Source organism: Anolis sagrei, chromosome 3 (assembly GCF_037176765.1).
Source record: "Anolis sagrei isolate rAnoSag1 chromosome 3, rAnoSag1.mat, whole genome shotgun sequence".
Classification (NCBI taxonomy): Eukaryota; Metazoa; Chordata; class Lepidosauria; order Squamata; family Dactyloidae; genus Anolis; species Anolis sagrei.
Window position 1 is genome coordinate 217,746,401 of NC_090023.1, and position 19,576 is coordinate 217,765,976.

General features: G+C 43.7%; 2 protein-coding genes across 2 annotated transcripts in view; one reads left to right on the top strand and one right to left on the bottom strand.

Moving 5' to 3' along the window:
* Positions 1 to 2,043, bottom strand: part of RRP12 (ribosomal RNA processing 12 homolog) — a 33,934-nt gene extending 31,891 nt beyond the window's left edge. Inside the window, exon 1 of the mRNA XM_060768232.2 lies at positions 1,779 to 2,043. Coding sequence (XP_060624215.2) covers positions 1,779 to 1,980 — 202 coding nt within the window. The 5' untranslated portion in view covers positions 1,981 to 2,043. The remainder of the gene's footprint in view (positions 1 to 1,778) is intronic.
* A 9,107-nt stretch (positions 2,044 to 11,150) lies between these two features.
* On the top strand, positions 11,151 to 18,487 carry PGAM1 (phosphoglycerate mutase 1). The gene is made up of 4 exons (XM_060768231.2): positions 11,151 to 11,400; positions 15,805 to 16,079; positions 17,182 to 17,362; positions 17,517 to 18,487. The coding sequence occupies exons 1-4, from the start codon at positions 11,166 to 11,168 to the stop codon at positions 17,684 to 17,686; spliced, it is 861 nt and encodes a 286-aa protein (XP_060624214.2). The 5' UTR covers positions 11,151 to 11,165; the 3' UTR covers positions 17,687 to 18,487.
* Positions 18,488 to 19,576: the final 1,089 nt, after the last annotated feature.

Below are 19,576 nucleotides of genomic sequence, written 5' to 3' on the forward strand. Positions count from 1 at the left end.
AAAAAGCTTACTGTATATCACTATCAAGGCCATATTCCTATAAGAGTTATAAGAATGACCCAAGGAATTGGGAGGCATATCTATCCCAGGGCTAGGTATGCCTACCAGGGGCAGAGACATGGATTTCAAAAGTCTCTCATTGACCTGTCCTCAAAAAGCCAAAAGCTGAAGGCAACACTCTGTTGTTTCCACAAACACAGAGATGTCCATTATTTATCTTTATCTGTAAGACATTTATACAAAAACGTGTCCAACAGACAGCACTATCTCACCCACAACAACATGGCCTGCACCTACAAATAAAATTCAGTTTTGTTTGAAATGAAAAGAGACTATGTGCTGTGGACCAAAGAAGACATGAATGGAGCTGCACTGTGATGTGCAAGCACAGAGCTTCATTTGGATTGGCCACAGATTCAGATTTTAGGATTAATGATAAGTCACAAGTAATAAATAAGTAAGATCCAGCATAGAGCTGGGCATTGAACTATGGTTCAGGCTGTATTTGTACTGTGGGATCAGTGCAGATTGACACTACTTTGCCTGCCCTGGCTCAAAGTATTGGAATCCTGGGAGTTGTCATTTAGTGTGGAGCCAAAACTATTTGACAGAAGATGTGAAAACCCATGTAAAACTACAACTCTCTAGATTCCATAGGATTAAACCATGGCAAGTAAAGAGGTGTTAAAAGCTGCATTCATTCTAAAGTATATGAGTACTCTTTAGAGAAGGCATGGGCAAACTTTGGACCTCCAGGTGTTTTGAACTTCAATCAATCAAACTTTATTTATATCCTACCCCATGTGCCCATGGGAACTCAGGGTTGTTTACAACATGAAATAATAAACAATTAAGCAAAACAGATAAACAATACTAACATTCAATCTTAAAAAATAAAACATAATGAAAGGCAACATAACACATTACACAATAGCAATAATATGGGGTTAAAGGCAATATCCATAGCTAAAAAGCTACATCCAGACTTATGGCTTTACTGGCTGTTAGAAATCAATCATAAAAAATAAAACATAACAAAAGGCAATATAACACATAACGCAATAGCAATAATACAGGGTTAAAAGCAATATCCATAGCTAAAAAGCCACATCCAGACTTATGGCTTTACTGGCTGTTAGAAATTGTGGGTGTTAAAGTCCAAAACACCCGGAGGGCCGAAGTTTGCCAATGACTGCTCTAGAACAGAGGTTCCCAACTTTTGGTCCTTGCAGGTGTTTGCGATTTCAGCTCCCAGCTTGGCCAACCACCAAGAATTCTGGGAGCTGAAGTCCAAAACATCTGGAAGGACCAACAGATGGGAACAGATTCCCCACTGTGTGATGGAAACTCATTGGTTGACTTTAGGCAAGTCACATACTCTCAGCCACTGAAAACCCCACAACAGGGTGGCCATAAATTGGGAACGACTTGAAGACACACCACAACAATAACACCTTCAAGAATGCACTGCCCACATTCCTGGAGAACTACACTTGGGGTTAATTGCACCAGATCTCTTCCCCCTCATCTTTTCCCTTCACCCCCACTCAGAGTGCATCTACACTATAGAATCAATATAGTTTGACACCACTTGAACTGCCATGGCTCCATGATATGGGATCCTGGGAACTGTAGTTTGGTTCCCTATTGCAGAAAAGGCTGGAGACCCTGCAAAGCCATAGCACTGTGTCATGGCAGTTCAAGCGGTGTCAAACTGCATTCATTCCTCGGTGTGCAGAGGCGTCCCCAGAGAGGCGCCTTCCCTCCGCCGCACGTACCGGAGCGGGGGGCGAGGAGGCGGCCCCGGGCGGCCTGGCGGTGGCGCCGTATCTCCGGGTTGCTGTCGCTGCTGTGCCCCTTCCGCCATCGCTTCAGCTTCCCTGCGCTGCCAGACTTCAGCTTCCCCGAGCGGCCCATGCTGAGGAAACCACGTGCGGGAGACAGCCCCCACTTCCGGCGGCGCTTGGCCGGAAGCTGCATCAGCTTCCAGCCTTCCCTCCAATCCAAAGAGTTTCAAAAAAGGTTCCTATCTGGAATCCGCTTCCAGTACTGTTTATGTCATAATATCTCTGCAAATTTCGATATATTATTATTATTATTACATTATATTATTTATTATATTATTTCAGCAATTTGATTTTTAAGTGGATACAACTGATTTTAATGTTTGTGTATATTTATAATTTGTTTTTGAGCTGTGGTGTTGGAGGAAAGTTCTGAGAGTGCCTTGGACTGCGAGAAGATCCAACCAGTCCATCCTCCAGGAAATAAAGCCCGACTGCTCATTGGAGGGAAGGATACTAGAGACAAAGTTGAAGTAGTACTTTGGCCACATCATGAGGAGACAGGAAAGCCTAGAGAAGACAATGATGCTGGGGAAAGTGGAAGGCAAAAGGAAGAGGGGCCGACCAAGGGCAAGATGGATGGATGGCATCCTTGAAGTGACTGGACTGACCTTGAAGGAGCTGGGGGTAGTGACGGCCGACAGGGAGCTCTGGCGTGGGCTGGTCCATGAGGTCACGAAGAGTCGGAGACGACTGAACGAATGAACAACAACATAATTTGTTTTATTCCAGCATATGTTGTGCTCCGCTCTGAGTCACTTTAGGGTTAAAAGGGCAGAATATAAGTGCTTCAAATAAATAAATAATACTAGCCGTCCCCTGCCACGCGTTGCTGTGGCTCAGTCTGTGTATCTGTTTTGAATGTATATATGCGTGTATGTGTGTATATATTTGTGTATATGTGTATATATGTGGTTTTGTGCATCTTATAATGTATTTTTAAATAATTTTTGGCTTTTTAAGTCTCTTCTGCTGTGTTTTTCAGTATTTTTATGAGTGATGGTCACTTGTTGGCTTGAGAGGTGTCTTGTGTCCAAATTCGGTGTCAATTCGCCCAGTGGTTTTTGAGTTCTGTTAATTGTATTATATTATACTAGCTGTACCCGCCAAGTATTGCTGTGGCTAACCTTCCCTCCTTCTTTCTCTCCTTCTTTCTTTCTCTCCTTCCTTCCCTCCCTCCCTCTTTCCTTCCTTCCTTCCTTCCCTCTCTTTTTTTTCCTTCTCTCTTTCTTTCCTTCCTTCTCTACCTCTTTCCTTCCTTCCCCTCCCTTTTTCTTTCTCTCCTTTCTTCCTTCTCTACCTATTCTTGGACTGTAAATCTCAGTAGTCCTCCTGATTGATCTGTCTATCTACAATCTATCCCTATCTGATCTATATATCTCATAAATCTGGAGGATTGCTGGAAGTTGCAGTCCAGGAATAGCAAATAGGAAATATGTATGGATTGGGATGCTTGAGAGCATTCCTGGAGAACTACTGCATCTTGGAAGCAGTGCATTTGGATCATCCTCCTCCCCTAAAAGGCCTGGTCTAGGGGATGCTGGGAGATGTAATTTCTGTAAGGAGCTAGTCACCAGGAGCTGAGGTCAAAGGCAGGCTGCAGCAGACAAGCTCTGCCTTTTCCTCCAAGCTCCCTGCTACTGATGTTCCTTGGCTCTCTTGGATGGTGCTGTGTGACTGGGCCCCAGCCGGGGTCCTCCTTTTATGCCCCAGCCTCTGTTTCTGGTGGGCCTTGGGCTCTCTTGTATGGTGCTGTGTGTCTAGGCGATAAGAACAAGAGGTGGGCATTTGAGAAAATGAAAAGGATGTGTAAAGTTTATTGGCATATGTTGTAAGGACTCAACTGGAGAAGCTATTATTTCATTATTGAAGGGCTGCATGACTGCTGAAAGACCAACAGGTAACATTTCCTATGCTGTAGCATCACTATGCATGCACCTGTACTGTAGGTGCATGTTTGACACCACTTTGGTTGCTGTGGCTCAATGCTATGGAATCCTGGGACTTGTAGCTTGGTGAGTCTCCAGCACTCCTTGGCCAAGAAAGCTAAAGACCTTCAAAAACTACAGCTCATCTTTGCAGCACCATTAAAAACCGAAGAGACTATCTTGACCTCTGTGCCCTATTTGGTACTAGCCCACAATATTTTGCTGCCTGAGGCAGAGTAAAGAACAATGCACTCTTTTTAAGAAAGATACATTGTATCCAAGACCAATGAGGCAGAAAACCACACAAGCATCTTCCACTGTCCCTGTTAGTATAAACAATCAAAAACCTACTAAAACAACCAAACTGTACCAATTTGGGACTCCAGAAATTACTCACCTGATGCTGTTGTGGGGCCAATCCTACAGAATCAGGTACTTTGGCTTTTTGGCTAGAAATTATGTTTTTTCAGTCACTCCTAGAACAAAATTAATCCTGCCATTATACTTCTAGACCATCATGATATATTGACCATAGGTATTACCTACTCAATTTTTAACTTTCTCGTAAGGAAAGGCCTTCTTCCAAGTCCCACCATCACCTTGTTTTCAGTCACATTGCAGTAGAGGGACCTCTGAGGATGCTTGCCATAGATGCAGGCGAAACGTCAGGAGAAATGCCTCTAGAACATGGCCATATAGCCTGAAAAAACCACAAGAACTTAGTGATTCCAGCCATGAAAGCCTTTGACAATACATTGTCCCCTCTCTGCCAAAATGTGTCACCTTTAACCTTGAAAGTAACAAGCTAAGGGATGAGCCAATGGAGAACAGTGTCTATTGATTAAAAGAACAAAAGGCGCATAAAGTTATTCATTATATGCAAGGGGTGTTTTCACCTTTTATACTTTTGAGCAATCAAAGTAGTGACGGGAATGTTGTGTGGTTTCCGGGCTGTATGGCCATATTCTAGCAGCATTTTCTCCTGATGTTTCGCCTGCATCTGTGGTTGGCATCTTCAGAGGAAACACACATCCAAGTAATTCTGGCTGTGAAGCCTTCAACCATAACTAGACATTAACTTAGAGATGTCCTTGGAGGCATCTTTACATTATTTCTCTTTTAAAAGTAAATGTAACTACATCATTAAATGTTCCAGCTCTCCTGGCACCCACTGGCCAGTATCTTTCTTTCCTATTCTCATTTGTCTTCACATTTTACTTATTTTTCCAAAATAAACATTTTATCTTGAGATCAATAAGACCGACTGTTATCTGTTTGGGTTCAAATGCTTCACCTTTGAAAGGTTGAGGTGACAGCTTCAGACTGGAATTCCCTGGTGGAGATGGTTCCTTCTTTGTTGTTGTTTTGTTGACCTTTAAAACCTATTATAACAGGGTGACAACTAACTGTGAGGACTTTTTTTGGATCTTTGAGTATCTTTGAAACTGAGAAAAATAATTACATAACCTTGCTTAGACTTAGGTGTATTCTATCAGATGCAAGAACAATTGATTTGCTTTTGGGAAAATAATCGTTGGGAAAAGAAATGTGCAGCTTGGAAATGTTATTTATTTATTTATCATGTCAGAAACGAATTTAAAATACAGTTATAATGTATAGAAAAACCACAAACAAAGTTAAAAACTTGGCATTTTACTAAATTTCTTTTGATCAGAAGCTGGCCACTTGGAGTGCCTCTGGTATTGCTGTAAGAAGGTCCTCCATTGTGTATGTGGCAGGGCTCAGACTGGGTTGTAGTAAGTGTTCTGTGGTTTGCTCTTCTCCACACTCATATGTTTTGGACTCCACTTTGTAGCCCCATTTCTTAAAGTTGGCTTTGCATCTCATGGTGCCAGAGCACAGTCTGTTCAGCGCCTTCCAAGTCGTCCAGTCTTCTGTGCGCTCAGGAGGGAGTTTTTCATCCAGTCTCAGCCACTGATTGAGGTTAATGGTTTTAGCATGCCACTTTTGGACTCTCGCTTGCTGAGGTGTTCTTGCAAGTATCTGTAGATCTTAGGAAGCTGTTTCTTGATTTAAGTTGTTGGCATGCTGGCTGATATCTGAACAAAGGATGGGCCAGAGATGTCAATGCCTTGGTCCTTTCATTAATGGCTGCTACTTCCTGGTGGATATCAGGTGGTGCAATACCGGCTAGACAGTATAATTTCTCCAGTGCTGTAGGGTATAGATACCCTGTGATAATGTGATATGTCTCATTAAGAACCACATCCATTGTTTTAAAATAGTGAGATGTGTTCCACATTGGGCATGCTTACTTAGCAGCAGAGTAGCAAAGCGCAAGGGCATATGTCTTCACTGTGTCTGTGCCAGGTTGTGCAAGTCAGTTTTTGTATGATATTATTTCTAGCACCCACCTTTTGCTTGATATTCAAGCAGTGCTTCTTATAAGTCAGAGCACGGTCCAAAGTGACTCCCAGGTATTTTGGTGTACTGCAATGCTCCAGTGGGATTCCTTCCCAGGTAATCCTCAGAGCTCAAGGTGGTTGTCTGTTATTAAAATGGAAAGCACACATCTGTGTTTTAGATGGATTAGGAATTGATTAGGAATCAGATGTAATAGGCAGTAAGAGCACTTAAAGCTTTGGAGAGCTTCTGTTCAACCATTTAAAAGCTCCCTGCTTGAGCAATGATGGCGTGATCATCAGCGTAGATGAAACTGTCCCTTCTGGCAGTGGCTGGTCATTTGTGTAAATGTTAAACATTGATGGAGCAAGCACGTTCCCCTGAGGCAGGCCATTCTTCTGTTTTTGCCATCTGCTTCCCTGGCCCTGGAACTCAACAAAAGAGCTCCAGTTTTTTAGTGGATTTCCTATGAAGTGGGTGAGGTGGTAGTCCTTTGTGATATTATAAATCTTTCTCAAGAGAAGGCGATGATTTACAGTATCATATGCTGCTGACGGGTCTATGAAGACAGAGCCTGTAATCTGCTGCCCTTCAAAACCATCTTCTATGTGTTGAGTCATATTCAGCAGTTGTGATGTGCAGCTTTTGCCTTTCCTGAAACCAGTTTGCTATGGAATCATACATGGGTCTATTTCCCCCATAATTCAATGCAAAATACGTCTCTCCAGAACTCTGTAGATATGGCACCACAAGAAGATTGGTCTATAGATTTTTGGATCGTTGTGGCCTTTGCCTGGTTTCAAAATATCTAAATAACTCTTGCTTTCCTCCAGATTTGAGGGAAAACTGTGTTCTTCACTCGGCAATGGGGATTCCACCTGGTACCACCTCATTTCCTTCCTAGTCTCTCCAAAAGATGCTTGCTGGAAATGTTAATTTGGTGTCTATATCTCACAGGCGTATTTTGTAAAATAACATGTGCACACACAGCTGGGGCCAGACGGAAAAAGTCATGCAGCATCCTGTAACAAGTGCTGGAAGACATGTTCACCCCATTCTTCTGGAACTGATTGCCTAAAGCAGCATTCCATTGGCAACCTGCTGGGTTTCTATTGATCTCCCAGTTTCCACTCATTCTGACATTTTTACATGCTCTGAACCTTACAGAGAAGTGATAAGAGCCAGCTGTGTATAGAGAATTCAGGTAGCAAGCCTCCTGTCTGAACTACTCTTCTTGGGGACAAGGGTTTGATGCCGAACACGAATTTGGGAGGCCCTGGCAAAGCAGAGACCGGCCAGACCCAAAAAGAGGCCAGACAGCAAGCACCCAAAATATTTTTCCCAATAAGTCTCACCAAGTTGAGATGTTTATTTCATAATTTTTAGTCCATGACAGGCTGGAGTGGCCTGCCAGAGGTTGGGGGTCCCCACATGGGGCCCCTCTGATCCAGCAGGCTTCAAGGCCGGGGGGTAATGTTTACAATGTGAAGGCACAACCGTAGCTGCTACGTGGGAGCCATGGAAAAAGACATTCTAGTTCCCACATGAGTTTTCACCCGATGAGGTGGTGTCCCGGGGTGCAGGGGTCCACTCAGCAGAAAGCAAGATAGTAGTTAGTCTCAAATTAGTCCCAGGAAAAGATTGGCACCGATTTGGAGTTGATCGGTTGACCCGTGGATACAGTGACATGGTGGGTTCCCGTATCCACGGTTCAAAGGAACACAATTTCGGCCTCCCCGGGACACTGTATGTGCGTCCCGGGTGAGCCAGCAGGGATCTGGGGCTTGGAGAAGGGAGGGTTCATGCTAGTTAGTGTCAGAGTCAGTGAAAGGACATAATGTAACACTATGGAGAGAGAAAAGTTGGAGAAATTGATACTTTTTAATTAGAGATTTGTTATTTATTTATTTACGACATTTATATGCCGCCCTTCTCTCCCCAAAGGGGACTCAGAGCAGCTTACAAGTAAAAAGTAAATACAATATATATTATTACCATAGCACAATATTAATATTATATATTACTATATTGTACTATAATATTATATTGTAATATTATTAGTAATATTACATGTAATATAAAACATATAATTATAATATCATATTATTAGTAGTATTATATTGTATTACATTATAATATTATCAATATTATATGTATATACAATATATTATATTGTATTATATTATAAGCACAGTGCAGGAGACAAGATGGAACTGCCTTCCTGGCCCCTCTCTTCACTCTGATCTCAGAGCAGCGGTTGGTGCTGGAGGGGGCTCCCAACTGGTGACACTGGAGGCAAGATGGAACTGCCTTCATGGCCCCTCTCTTCACTGTTACATTGAAGTGGGGAGGTTTTGCAAGGAATGAAGAAAGTCTCCCTATTGGAGCTGCTGCTGGAGCCAGAGTCCCTATGAGTTCTTGAAGATCCATGCTTCTAGGAACTGCGGAACTCCCTGCTGCGTGTCAGATCATCTTGAAGGCGGGGGCCTTCGAGCTCGTCCTCAGGTTCAGGTTAACTCCTTGCCCATAGAAAAGTACCACATGAAGCATTATGAGTCTTATATGTTTATTAATAGTTCAGGGGTTATTCTGCAGCAGTCTGGATTCTTTCCAAAACAATTCCCATGATTCCACAGCATTGAGCCATGGCACTTAACATGGCACCAAGCTGCATTAATTGTACAGTGCCCGGTGTCGAGGCACCCTAAAAGACCTCTTCGCTTTCCTTAGACCATGTCCGCCTTAATGAGGCTAAGCCACTCCAAGTGAAGCAGAAGTGGAGCAGCCAGGATGCCCAAGCCACGTGGTCAGGGGGGCATCCCAAGGGATGGAGGTCACGTTGCCCTTCGCGTGCGCTCCGTGAGCTCCGTGCCCGGGGGAGCGCGCGAGCGGGTGCCTCTGCCTGTACGCATGCGCACAGCCTTCATAGGTCCTGCTACAGAGTGCACGTATCAAGTCCAGCCTAAGACCAGCGCGGTGCGCCCCAAGGCATGGCGTGCGCATGCGCACTTGCTAGTTCGCAGCCTGATATAGCCATAGAGATAGAAAATGTATAAACTCACACACTCAAGCATTTCAGATTAAACATCTTACTTCCTCCTCCTCCTCCTCCTCCTCCTCCTTCTTCTTCTTCTTCTTCTTCTTCTTATTTATTAATCATTCTTATAGATTATACTTCTTAGTCTTATAAGAAGGTAATGAATTTAGTGGAGTAATTTTTTCTGAACCTGGTATTTGCGGTTGGTTTCCTATCCAAGTTCAAACCAGGGCTGACCCTACATAGCTTGTAAGATCAGGCAAGAGATCCATGTCTAAACTGTGGAATTTTTTTTACTGCTGTGGCTCAAGGCTATGTATGGAATCCTGCAGTTTGTTGATGCACCAGCGCACTTTGGCAGAAAAGGAAAGATCTGTACAGAAGATCTGTATTTGTTGTTCATTCGTTCAGTCAACCTCATGGACCAGCCCATGCCAGAGCTCCCTGTCGGCTGTCACCTCCCCCAGCTCCTTCAAGGTCAATCTAGTCACTTCAAGGATGCCATCCATCCATCTTGCCCATGGTCGGCCCCTCTTCCTTTTTCCTTCCTTTTCCCCCAGCATCATTGTCTTCTCTAAGCTTTCCTTTCTTCTTATGATGTGGCCAAAGTACTTCATCTTGGCCTCTACTATTCTCCCCTCCAATGAGCAATTGGGCTTTATTTCCTGAAGTATGGACTGGTTGGATCTTCTGGAGGTCCAAGGCATTCTCAGAACTTTCCTCCAGCACCACAGTTCAAAAGCATCTATCTTCCTTCGCTCAGCCTTCCCTAAGGTCCAGGTCTCACATCCGTAGGTGACTATGGGGAATACCATTGCTTTGACTATGCGGATCTTCATTGCCAGTGTGATGTCTCTACTCTACTGTATAGGAAGGATAATAATATCGAGGATAGTTTTGATGGTGTGATGAGTGAATTAGAACCAGACATCCTGAGGAGTGAGGTTGAATGGGCTTTAAGTGGTATTCAATCCCACATTATAGTTCATTTGCAATGTTCTGTCATTGGAGTATACGTCCCCGTCCCCCCCATGGGAAAGCTTGATTCCACAACCCCACTGTAATGAGCCCTCCTCTGCAAATAGTTTGTTACTCTTTTCTCACCTGAGTTTTTAACCAGTTTTAATTAGTTCTACTTTTAATCATTACATGTAGTCTGTCCATTGTCATTGGGATTGTGTATACTGTAATCTTATATTGTTGTGTATTCACATGTTTTATGTAATTACGATGTTGTTTATTGTTTGCATTTTCGGTTTGCATTCGGTTTCTCTTTACTGTAATTGTTATTTGGACTTGGCCTCATGTAAGCCGCTCCGAGTCCCCATCGGGGAGATGGTGGCGGGGTATAAATAAAGATTATTATTATTATTATTATTGCAAGGCACAACAAGGCAGCAGGAGACGACGGGATCCCAGCTGAACTGTTTAAAATCTTGAAAGAGGATGCTTGCCATAGATGATGATGCTAGCCATATATGCAGGTGAAACATCAGGAGAGAATGCCTCTAGACCATGGCCATATAGCCCGAAAAAACCTACAACAACCCTTGAAAGAGGATGCTGTCAAGATGATGCATGCCATATGCCAACAAATATGGACAACACAAGAATGGCCATCAGACTGGGAAAAAATCAACTTATATCCCCATATAAAAAAAGGGAAATGCTTTAGACTGCTTAAACTTTCATACAGTGGCACTTATTTCTCGTGCTAGTAAGGTAATGCTCAAGATCCTGCAAGGAAGACTCCAGCAATACATGGAGAGAGAGATCTTGTAAAACTATAACTCCCAGGATTCCATAGGATTGCATTAATCTTTCTAGAGTGTAAACCCACCCAAGATCTGCTTGCCACTGCAAAGAATAAAAAGCCATTAAAGGAGAGTATGTCTTCTCTAATGATGTGTCGAAATGTGTGTCTCTACAGTATTAGATCTTAGGGCTCGTGGGCGGGGCAATGGGGGCAGTGGGCGGGGTGTTATACTGCGCATGCGCTCTGGCCTCCGAAGAGTCTCCTTGTCGGTGAGGGCAGAGCATCATCCCAGGCAGCGCTTCCAGGCTTCGATTCCCGGCGGCATGGCGGCAGCAGCGGCGTATAGGCTGGTCTTAGTCCGGCACGGAGAGAGCGCCTGGAACCTGGAGAACCGCTTCAGCGGGTGGTACGACGCGGACCTGAGCGCCACAGGCCAGGAAGAGGCGAGGCGAGGCGGAGAGGCGCTGAGAGGTGAAGCCGGGGAGGAGGAGGAGGAGGAAGATGGGGAAATAGGGTAGAGCCTTGAGAAGGTGATAGAATGTTGAGGCTGGCCAATCAGAAACCATATGCAAATGAGTAGGGTGAGATAGCTCATGCATGGGCCAACTTGGGCCCTCCAGGTGTTTTGGACTCCAACTCCCACCATTCCTAACAGCCTCAGGCCCCTTCCTTTTCTTAAGCGGCCGAGGGGGAAAAGGAAAGGGCCTGAGGCTGTTAGGAATGGTGGGAGTTGGAGTCCAAAACACCTGGAGGGCCCAAGTTGGCCCATGCCTGGTCTATAGTCACATGTTGGTCATCTATATTAGATTTTATTTGCAAAGTGCTGCAAATCTCATCATCCTCCACATCTGAGCTCACCTTCAAAAAGTGCAAGGTCCAGCATGGCCCCTTTGTGTGTGGATGGCCACAGAAAAATAAAGGAAATTTGCCTTTAAGCAAATCATGCTAGATTCCGCTCTTCATCAAGTTGGACTGGATGGCCCATGAGGTCTCTTCCAACTCTATAATTCTATGATTTTAAGTTATCCTGGATGTTCTGGATGATGATTTTTCTCACACCCAGGCCTTGTAGTCACTGAAAAGCCTATTATTGGAATTGATTGGGAGGGGCAGGGGGAATCAATCCATTTAAGATGTGGAGCTGGAGAAGAGGTCTGCAGATATTATGAACTGCTAGAAAGAAAAATAAATGGGTTCTAGGGAAAATAATAATAATAAAAATAATAATTATTAAAAATCAAACCATTTAAGATGTGGAGCTGGAGAAGAGGTCTGCTAGAAAGAAAAACAAATAAGTTCTAGAGCAAATTATTATTATTATTATTATTATTATTAAAAATCAAACCATTTAAGATGTGGAGCTGGAGAGGAGGTCTGCTAGAAAGAAACATAAATGGGTTCTAGAGCAAATTATTATTAAAATCAAACCATTTAAGATGTGGAGCTGGAGAGGAGGTCTGCTAGAAAAAAAATAAATGGGTTCTAGAGCAAATTATTATTATGATTGTTATTAAAAATCAAACAATTTAAGATGTGGAGCTGGAGAGGAGGTCTGCTAGAAAAAAAATATTTATTTTTATCCCGCTCTTCTCCCATGGATGGGACTCAAAAGCGGTGAACAAATGGTTAAAAAACAGAAATTACATAATGCAAGAACACAACATCATCCCCCCAACCCAAACAAGTAAACAAATAAATAAATACATTGCATGAACTATATAAAATAAGCATAATCAATAACAACATTTATCAAATCAGGCCTGAAGTCAGGAAGAGTATACTGAGGTTGTCCTACATTGGGCATAGCATGAGAAAACACTAGATAAGATTATTGTACTTAGTAAGGTGAAGGCAAAAGAAAAGAGGACAGTACAGATGGATGAATGGATTACACCAATGAAGACAATTGCCCTGCATTTGCAAGACCTTAAGGATAGGGAAACTTGGAGGTCTCATTAATGGAAGTTGATTAGAAGGTACTCAAAACAGCATGGCGGCTGAGGAAAGGGGATGAGTGGAATTGCAGTATGAGTTTTCAGCAACACATTTCTCAGCGGAAGGATGTGCCTTTTCCTGTGACTTACTCACAATGGATAGGAGATGGTGACTGGAGGGGGCAGTGTTGAGTTGTGAGGGGCCCACACATATTCTCTGAGCCTCAGCTTAGTGATTGAGCTTCTACCAACCAGTGAGAGAGAAAGCCAGGGCTGTAAAGTAGGACAAAGAGGAGGTTTTTCTTCCTTTGCTCCACCCGGTTCTCTCCTCCAGGGAGAAGCATCTCTTCTCCTCCAGGGGTTAAGCAGAGGCATCGTAATCCATCCAGAGCCTGGGGGGGGGGGGGGGGGGGGGGGCTTCCTTTTAGAATGTAATCTTGTTGGCTTCCAATTCCTGGCTCTGGTGATGTAACACCACCATCACTACCACCACCATAGTGATTGCTTCATGTTTTTACTGTCATTTGGAACCAAATGGCAGTAGGATCAATTGCCTGATTCTGACAAATGTGCTGCTTGGTCACATTTCCTACCTGGCATGAGAAAAGAGTGCTTGACTGGGTTGCTGTGAGTTTTCCAAGCTATATTGCCATGTTCCAAAAGCATTCTCTCCTGACATTTTGCCCACATCCATGGCAGGCATCTTCAGAGGTTGTGAGGTATATTGGAAACTAAGCAAGGGAGCTTTATATATCAGTGGAAGGTCCAGGGTGGGAGAAAGAACTCTTGTCTGTTTGCGGCAAGTGTGAATGTTGCCACTGGCCACCTTGATTAGCATTGAATGGCCTTGCAGCTTTGAAGCCTGGCTGCTTCCTCCCCAGAGGCATCTTTTGTTGGAAGGTGTTAGCTGGCCCTGATTGTTTCCTGTTTGGAAACAAAAATGTCATGGTTTCCATCAAGGCAACTCCCAATAACACAAAACAAATGTTTTTCATTTGTTTAGACCTCACAACCTCTGAGAATGCCTGCCATAGATGTGGTTGGTTTTTTTCATGTCAGGAGTAACTTGAGAAAATGCAAATCACTTCTGGTATGAGAGAATTAGCTTTCTGCAAGGATGTTGTCCAGGGGGTGCTCAGATGTTTTGATGTTTTACCATCCTTGTGGGAAGCTTCTCTCATGTCCCTGCATGGGGAGCTGGAGCTGACAGAGAGCTCATCCGCACTCTCCTCAGATTCGAACCTGCAACCTGTCGGTCATCAGTCCTGCCAGCACAAGGGTTTAACCCATTGTTCCACTGGCTGTGGGTGAAACATCTGGAGGGAATGCTTCTGGAACACAGCCATACAGCCCAGGACACTCACAGCAATTCAACAGTAGAATCAATTGCATGATTCTGACAAACGTGCAGTTGGTCACATTTCCTGCCTTGCATGAGAAAGAGATGTTTGACCTGTTTACATTGCTGTCTCCCAATAAAAAGTACAGTTGTCTCTCTAGGTATGTCCTCCAGTTGTGCAATAGGCGGCAAGTGACCTTGGGTAGGTCATGTAGCAGTTTCTAAAACAAAGCACTGTTTTTTGGCTGTGCCAAAGAGCTTCCAAGGAGGGAACCTGGCAGTAGCTTAATATGCTCTGCTTTAGGAAGTGGTTAGAGGGGATAACCCCCTCCCATCCTTTTCTTCTCCATCCTACAGAGCTCTGGGCCTTTGTTAGGGAGATGCAACTGGCGCTGAGTCATTGAGTGGTGCTGCAAGAGAGGAAGAGCTTCTGCCCAATTCTGGCTACAGGAAATGGAGGAGAGCTTTCAAGAAACAGCTCTGCAATTGAGCCCTGCAGGCTCAAGAAGCTGAACTTTCTTAATTAATTTATTTTTCTACCTGTCTTCAGGCAACAGGGCCATTCTTCTTCCACTAAGTATGTTTTGTAGTACCTGACCTAACTGATTTGAATTTGGTCGTAACTCATAATTAAAACAACCCTGCATTAATGTGTCTGTAAAATTCATCAGCTTGCCATAAGTCAACGGCCGACATGAAGACACATGCACCAGTCACATCAAGTACTCTTTTAAAGTGTATTGCATAAAGAATCCGGTCACGTCAGAAGTGTCCATTGCTTGCACAATTGCATTTCACCCCATTGTATGTATGGCCACAACTGCTGCTTTCCTGCCTGTGATACTGGTTCACAACTGTTGTGTCTTTCTACCAAGAGGAACAGGCAAGAGACCATAAGGACTTCTTGTCAGTGTGCCACAAAGTAGCTGTTCTTAAAGGGAAATGGCTAGCTGCTTCCTCTCCTGCTGATGGAGCAGCTGCTGCTCTGATCTTCCTCCCTCAGCCACTGCCCAAGGATTACATAAGCATTACAATTTCCAATTCCTGTGTAGCCAGTCACAAACTAGCTACATTGTAGATAGTACAACCTATGTGCAGGAAGAATGTAACATTTGGTGTCTTGCAGATTAGTTGCTACTTTTCCACTCTGAAACTTGGTGGTTATAATAAAATAAAATCCACGATGGTACAGTACTTGCTTTACCAAAGTTATTTCTTTCCTCTACAGTAGGCATGGGCAAACTTCAGCCCTCCCAATGTTTTGGGGCAAACCTCAGCCCTCCAGTTGTTTTGGACTTCAATTCCCACAATTCTGGGAGCTGAAGTCCAAAACAACTGGAGGGCCAAAGTTTGCCCTATGCCTGCTCTACACCCCCCCCCCCCCCCGCAATCCAAGATTTAGTGATTTTTTTATCCTATGCGTGATACTGAAATTTGGAGTAAAATGTGAAGCAACTGTACTAGGATACTTTCCATGGCTTTAATGTGTTCAGTTAGCTGGAGAGAGTTAAGCTTTGTATTCCATCTCTAAAGACTCTCAGTTTGGAATAAAATGGACTGCAAATTGAATGAATGCACATTGCTTTCTGTGCCCCCTTCTAGATGCTAACTATGAGTTTGACATCTGCTTCACATCCGTGCAGAAGAGGGCAATCCGCACTCTCTGGACTGTGCTGGATGCCATTGATCAAATGTGGCTACCCGTAGTGAGAACCTGGCGTCTCAATGAGAGGCATTACGGTGGTCTGACAGGCCTTAACAAGGCTGAGACTGCTGCAAAACATGGAGAGGCCCAAGTGAAGATCTGGAGGCGTTCCTATGACATCCCACCTCCTCCCATGGAGCCGGATCACCCTTTCTACAGTGCCATCAGCAAGGTGAGCTGGGAGATCTCATAAGTTTTGTGAAGGTGATGGAATTGTCATTTTGGGAAAACTCTGTAGATAAATGTAACATTGTATTCCATAGTCTCATGTTCTTACTCCTTTCCTATGATGGATTAATTGGGCTTAATGTGCCCCCATCTTCATCAGGTGGTCTTACCATAGCTTAGTGATTTTGGGAACCTTACAGTTTGCTTTACTAATTGCTGGTTTTGTGTTGGAACTGAATTTTGCACTGTGCATTTTGATGACTACATTAGGACTCGGTAAAGAAAAGAACAATTTATTCCATGTAATTAATAATTCCTTGGTGAATGTACTATGTAACAACAGATGTCAAGGCTATTTGTGGTGGGTGGATGTGACAGAGATTTTCACTTGTACAATATGTTTGTCAGTTACTTAACTGTGAAAATGGACACAGTTCGTACGTTACAAGCAAGATGTCATTCTAGAGCAGTGTTTCCCAAACTCTGGTCTTCCCAGTATTTTGGACATCAGCTCCCAGAATCTTTAATCATTGGTGACCAAGGCAGCTTAGGTTCCTGGGCATTGAAATCAAAAACACCTAGAAGACTAGTTTTGGCATCACTAGCACAGTACTAAGAACAGAACTGTATGATTTAGAATACAGATTATAAGTGCCACCCTTTTACTAGACAGCTTCAATACAAGAGTGTGCATCAGTTATAATTAGAACTGTTAGAGAGACAAACAAATCCATATTAAACAAACTTGGGTGTGGAATCATAATGAAAGTGTAGTGAAAAGACAAATTTATGACCTCTAATGGAGGCCTATTTTGCCAGGCAGACATTTAAAACCTAGCAGGTTGTTGACAGTAAATATTAATAGTGTTATTGATGCAAGAAGGTATGCTGGGTAGAGATCACAATACAAACAGGGAAACCTTCCCATGGGTTTTATATCATTGGGGCCTGGTGTTTTCTGCTGAGCCTGTAGCAGAGGTCAAAAATAATATTTTCCCTGTGGTCAAGGGGTTCCTTTGTTTCACTGAACAGGTTGTTTTGGTAGTCCCCCGAAAGTAAAACCAACTGCTGCTGTGTCTTAAGTGGCATTGCATTTTCCTCCCCAGGACCGTCGTTATGCTGACCTAACTGAAGATCAGTTGCCTACATGTGAGAGCTTGAAAGATACCATTGCTCGGGCCTTGCCCTTCTGGAATGAGGAAATTGTTCCACAGATCAAGGAAGGCAAGCGGGTGCTCATTGCTGCCCATGGCAACAGTCTCCGTGGCATTGTTAAACACCTAGAAGGTGAGTCTACTCAGGATGTGAGACACATCTGTCTCAAATCAGCACAAGTCTGGTCAGGTTTGAAGGGAAACTTCAAAGTGGTTCTTTTTGAATTGTTCTTGAGTAGGGCAATATAGCAAAGTTTCCATATGATTTATCGTTTTATACTTTGCAGGAATGTCTGAAGAAGCTATCATGGAACTCAATCTGCCCACTGGGATCCCTATTGTCTATGAGCTGGACAAAAACCTGAAGCCTATCAAGCCCATGCAGTTCCTGGGAGATGAGGAGACAGTCCGCAAGGCCATGGAAGCTGTGGCAGCTCAGGGCAAGGTCAAAAAGTGAGGTCCGGGGAAAGACATCTGTAGGAGGTCCCCTCCCTTGTCCCTTTCCTCCCCAGCACATGCCTGCCACAGCCTAAGGGACTAGGTGGTGAGCCAAAGGAGGTGAAGTTTTTTGGGGCCAAGATCCATTTCCTTCCACATTCACTCCCCTTTCCCACCCAGACCTGGCTAGATACCTAAAGATGAGGACCATGGTCCAGCAGAGGCTCTGGGAGAGTAATAAGCCCACTGCAATTGAATGTGATGCTGCTTAAGTGAAAAGGGACCCAGCTACTCCCCAGCATTCCCAAAAACTGTGTCCCTCTCGCTTTCATTCCATTTCACGTGGCAGCTGTAGATGCATCAGTCAAGTGTTACTTGATGTGGCTTTGTCGTCACTTTTGTGATTTAAGACTAGGGATGTTTGAAATAACACAGCTGTGACACAAGGCCTGTTGTTTTAGAAAACAGCTTGCCACTTAACTAAAAGGCCATTTTTTTAGCTGTCCTTGCAGCTCTATCTGATTTTGCGTTAGGTGACAATAGCCAACTTTTATGCGATTGCCTTCAAAACGCCAGGAAGAAGGGTTGAGGCTAGGGAAGAGAAGGGAACAGCACCTACCCTGTGATTTCCAACTGTGACCCCATAACATTGCTGTAGTGCCAGTCAGCCCAGATACTGTATATCATGTGTTGCTTTTATGCTCAGCAATCTGTGTGGTATCCCTGTCTGACACAAGGCAGGTTTACACTGGAGCTCACTTCACTGTACAATGGCTGCATTTGCCCTAGTCTCGGTAAAATAAAGGAATTATGTGCAATACATTTGGTGTCTTTTTCTTCATTTGGGGATCTCAGAATACCACTATGTCAATGAGCTGTTACCTGCCAAAATTTGTAGCAAGATGCCACCGCTCTTTTCAAGTTTTTGTGATATCCACTGAAATCTTAGGATTCAGTGAAGTAGGGCAGAGAGTGTTGTGGGTATTGTGATTGCAGTGGCTGAACATTCCTGCCCTTTGCATTTTCAGTTGTTTCCAAAACCAGAAGGAGGTCCCTTGTAATAACATTTGCAATTACCTATTACCAGCTGCTATTGGACTGCAATGTTCATCAGTTACCCAGCTATCCTCATCAGTTAAGCCTTACCTTATTTCAAATCATATTACGCTGCAAGACTTCCTAGTAATTATCTTCTCCAGTGTTCACTGAACCAGGAATAACTCATTTTGGCCAGTTCTGATGAGAACCATATCAATGCTCAAAATGGGCAACTGTGATGAGCCAATTTCCAGCCAAGATTTCTGAATGCTGAAATAATATCAGTGCAATCTAATTATTATTCTATCTACTTATATCCCATTTTCCTCTCTCAAAAGAGACTGTATCCAAAACTCTTGGTGGGCTATAGTGGTGACAACTGACTACTACAAAAGCTTTCACTTATTTTCGTATTAGTTGGGGCTTTTCCATTTCTCTGCTCTAATCCTATGTACCCTTAGATTTCTGTTTTACAGTGACCCTAAGACAAGCCCATTGTAGGATTTCTTGGCAAAATTTGCTCAGAAAGGATTCACCTCTGAGTATTGTATTGTTTGCCCAAGGTCACCCAGAGAGTCCCTGAACCCTGACCTGGCAGTGCTCTAGTCCAATTCTGAAATCACTATACTAAAAGTCCTTTCAGTATAATTGCATTATATGTAGCCTACAGAAAGTAACCTACAATGGAAGTGACATCTGGCCTGTGACTTTGCTACTTTTCCCAGTTAGTAACACTCAATTGCAAGTGGTCCTCTTGCCTTTTGTCCATCTTGACAGTACTAGCTGTGGAGCCCCCGGTTGCGGAATGGGTTAAACCCTTGTGGTGGTAGGACTGCTGACTGAAAGGTCAGCGGTTCGAATCTGGGGAGTG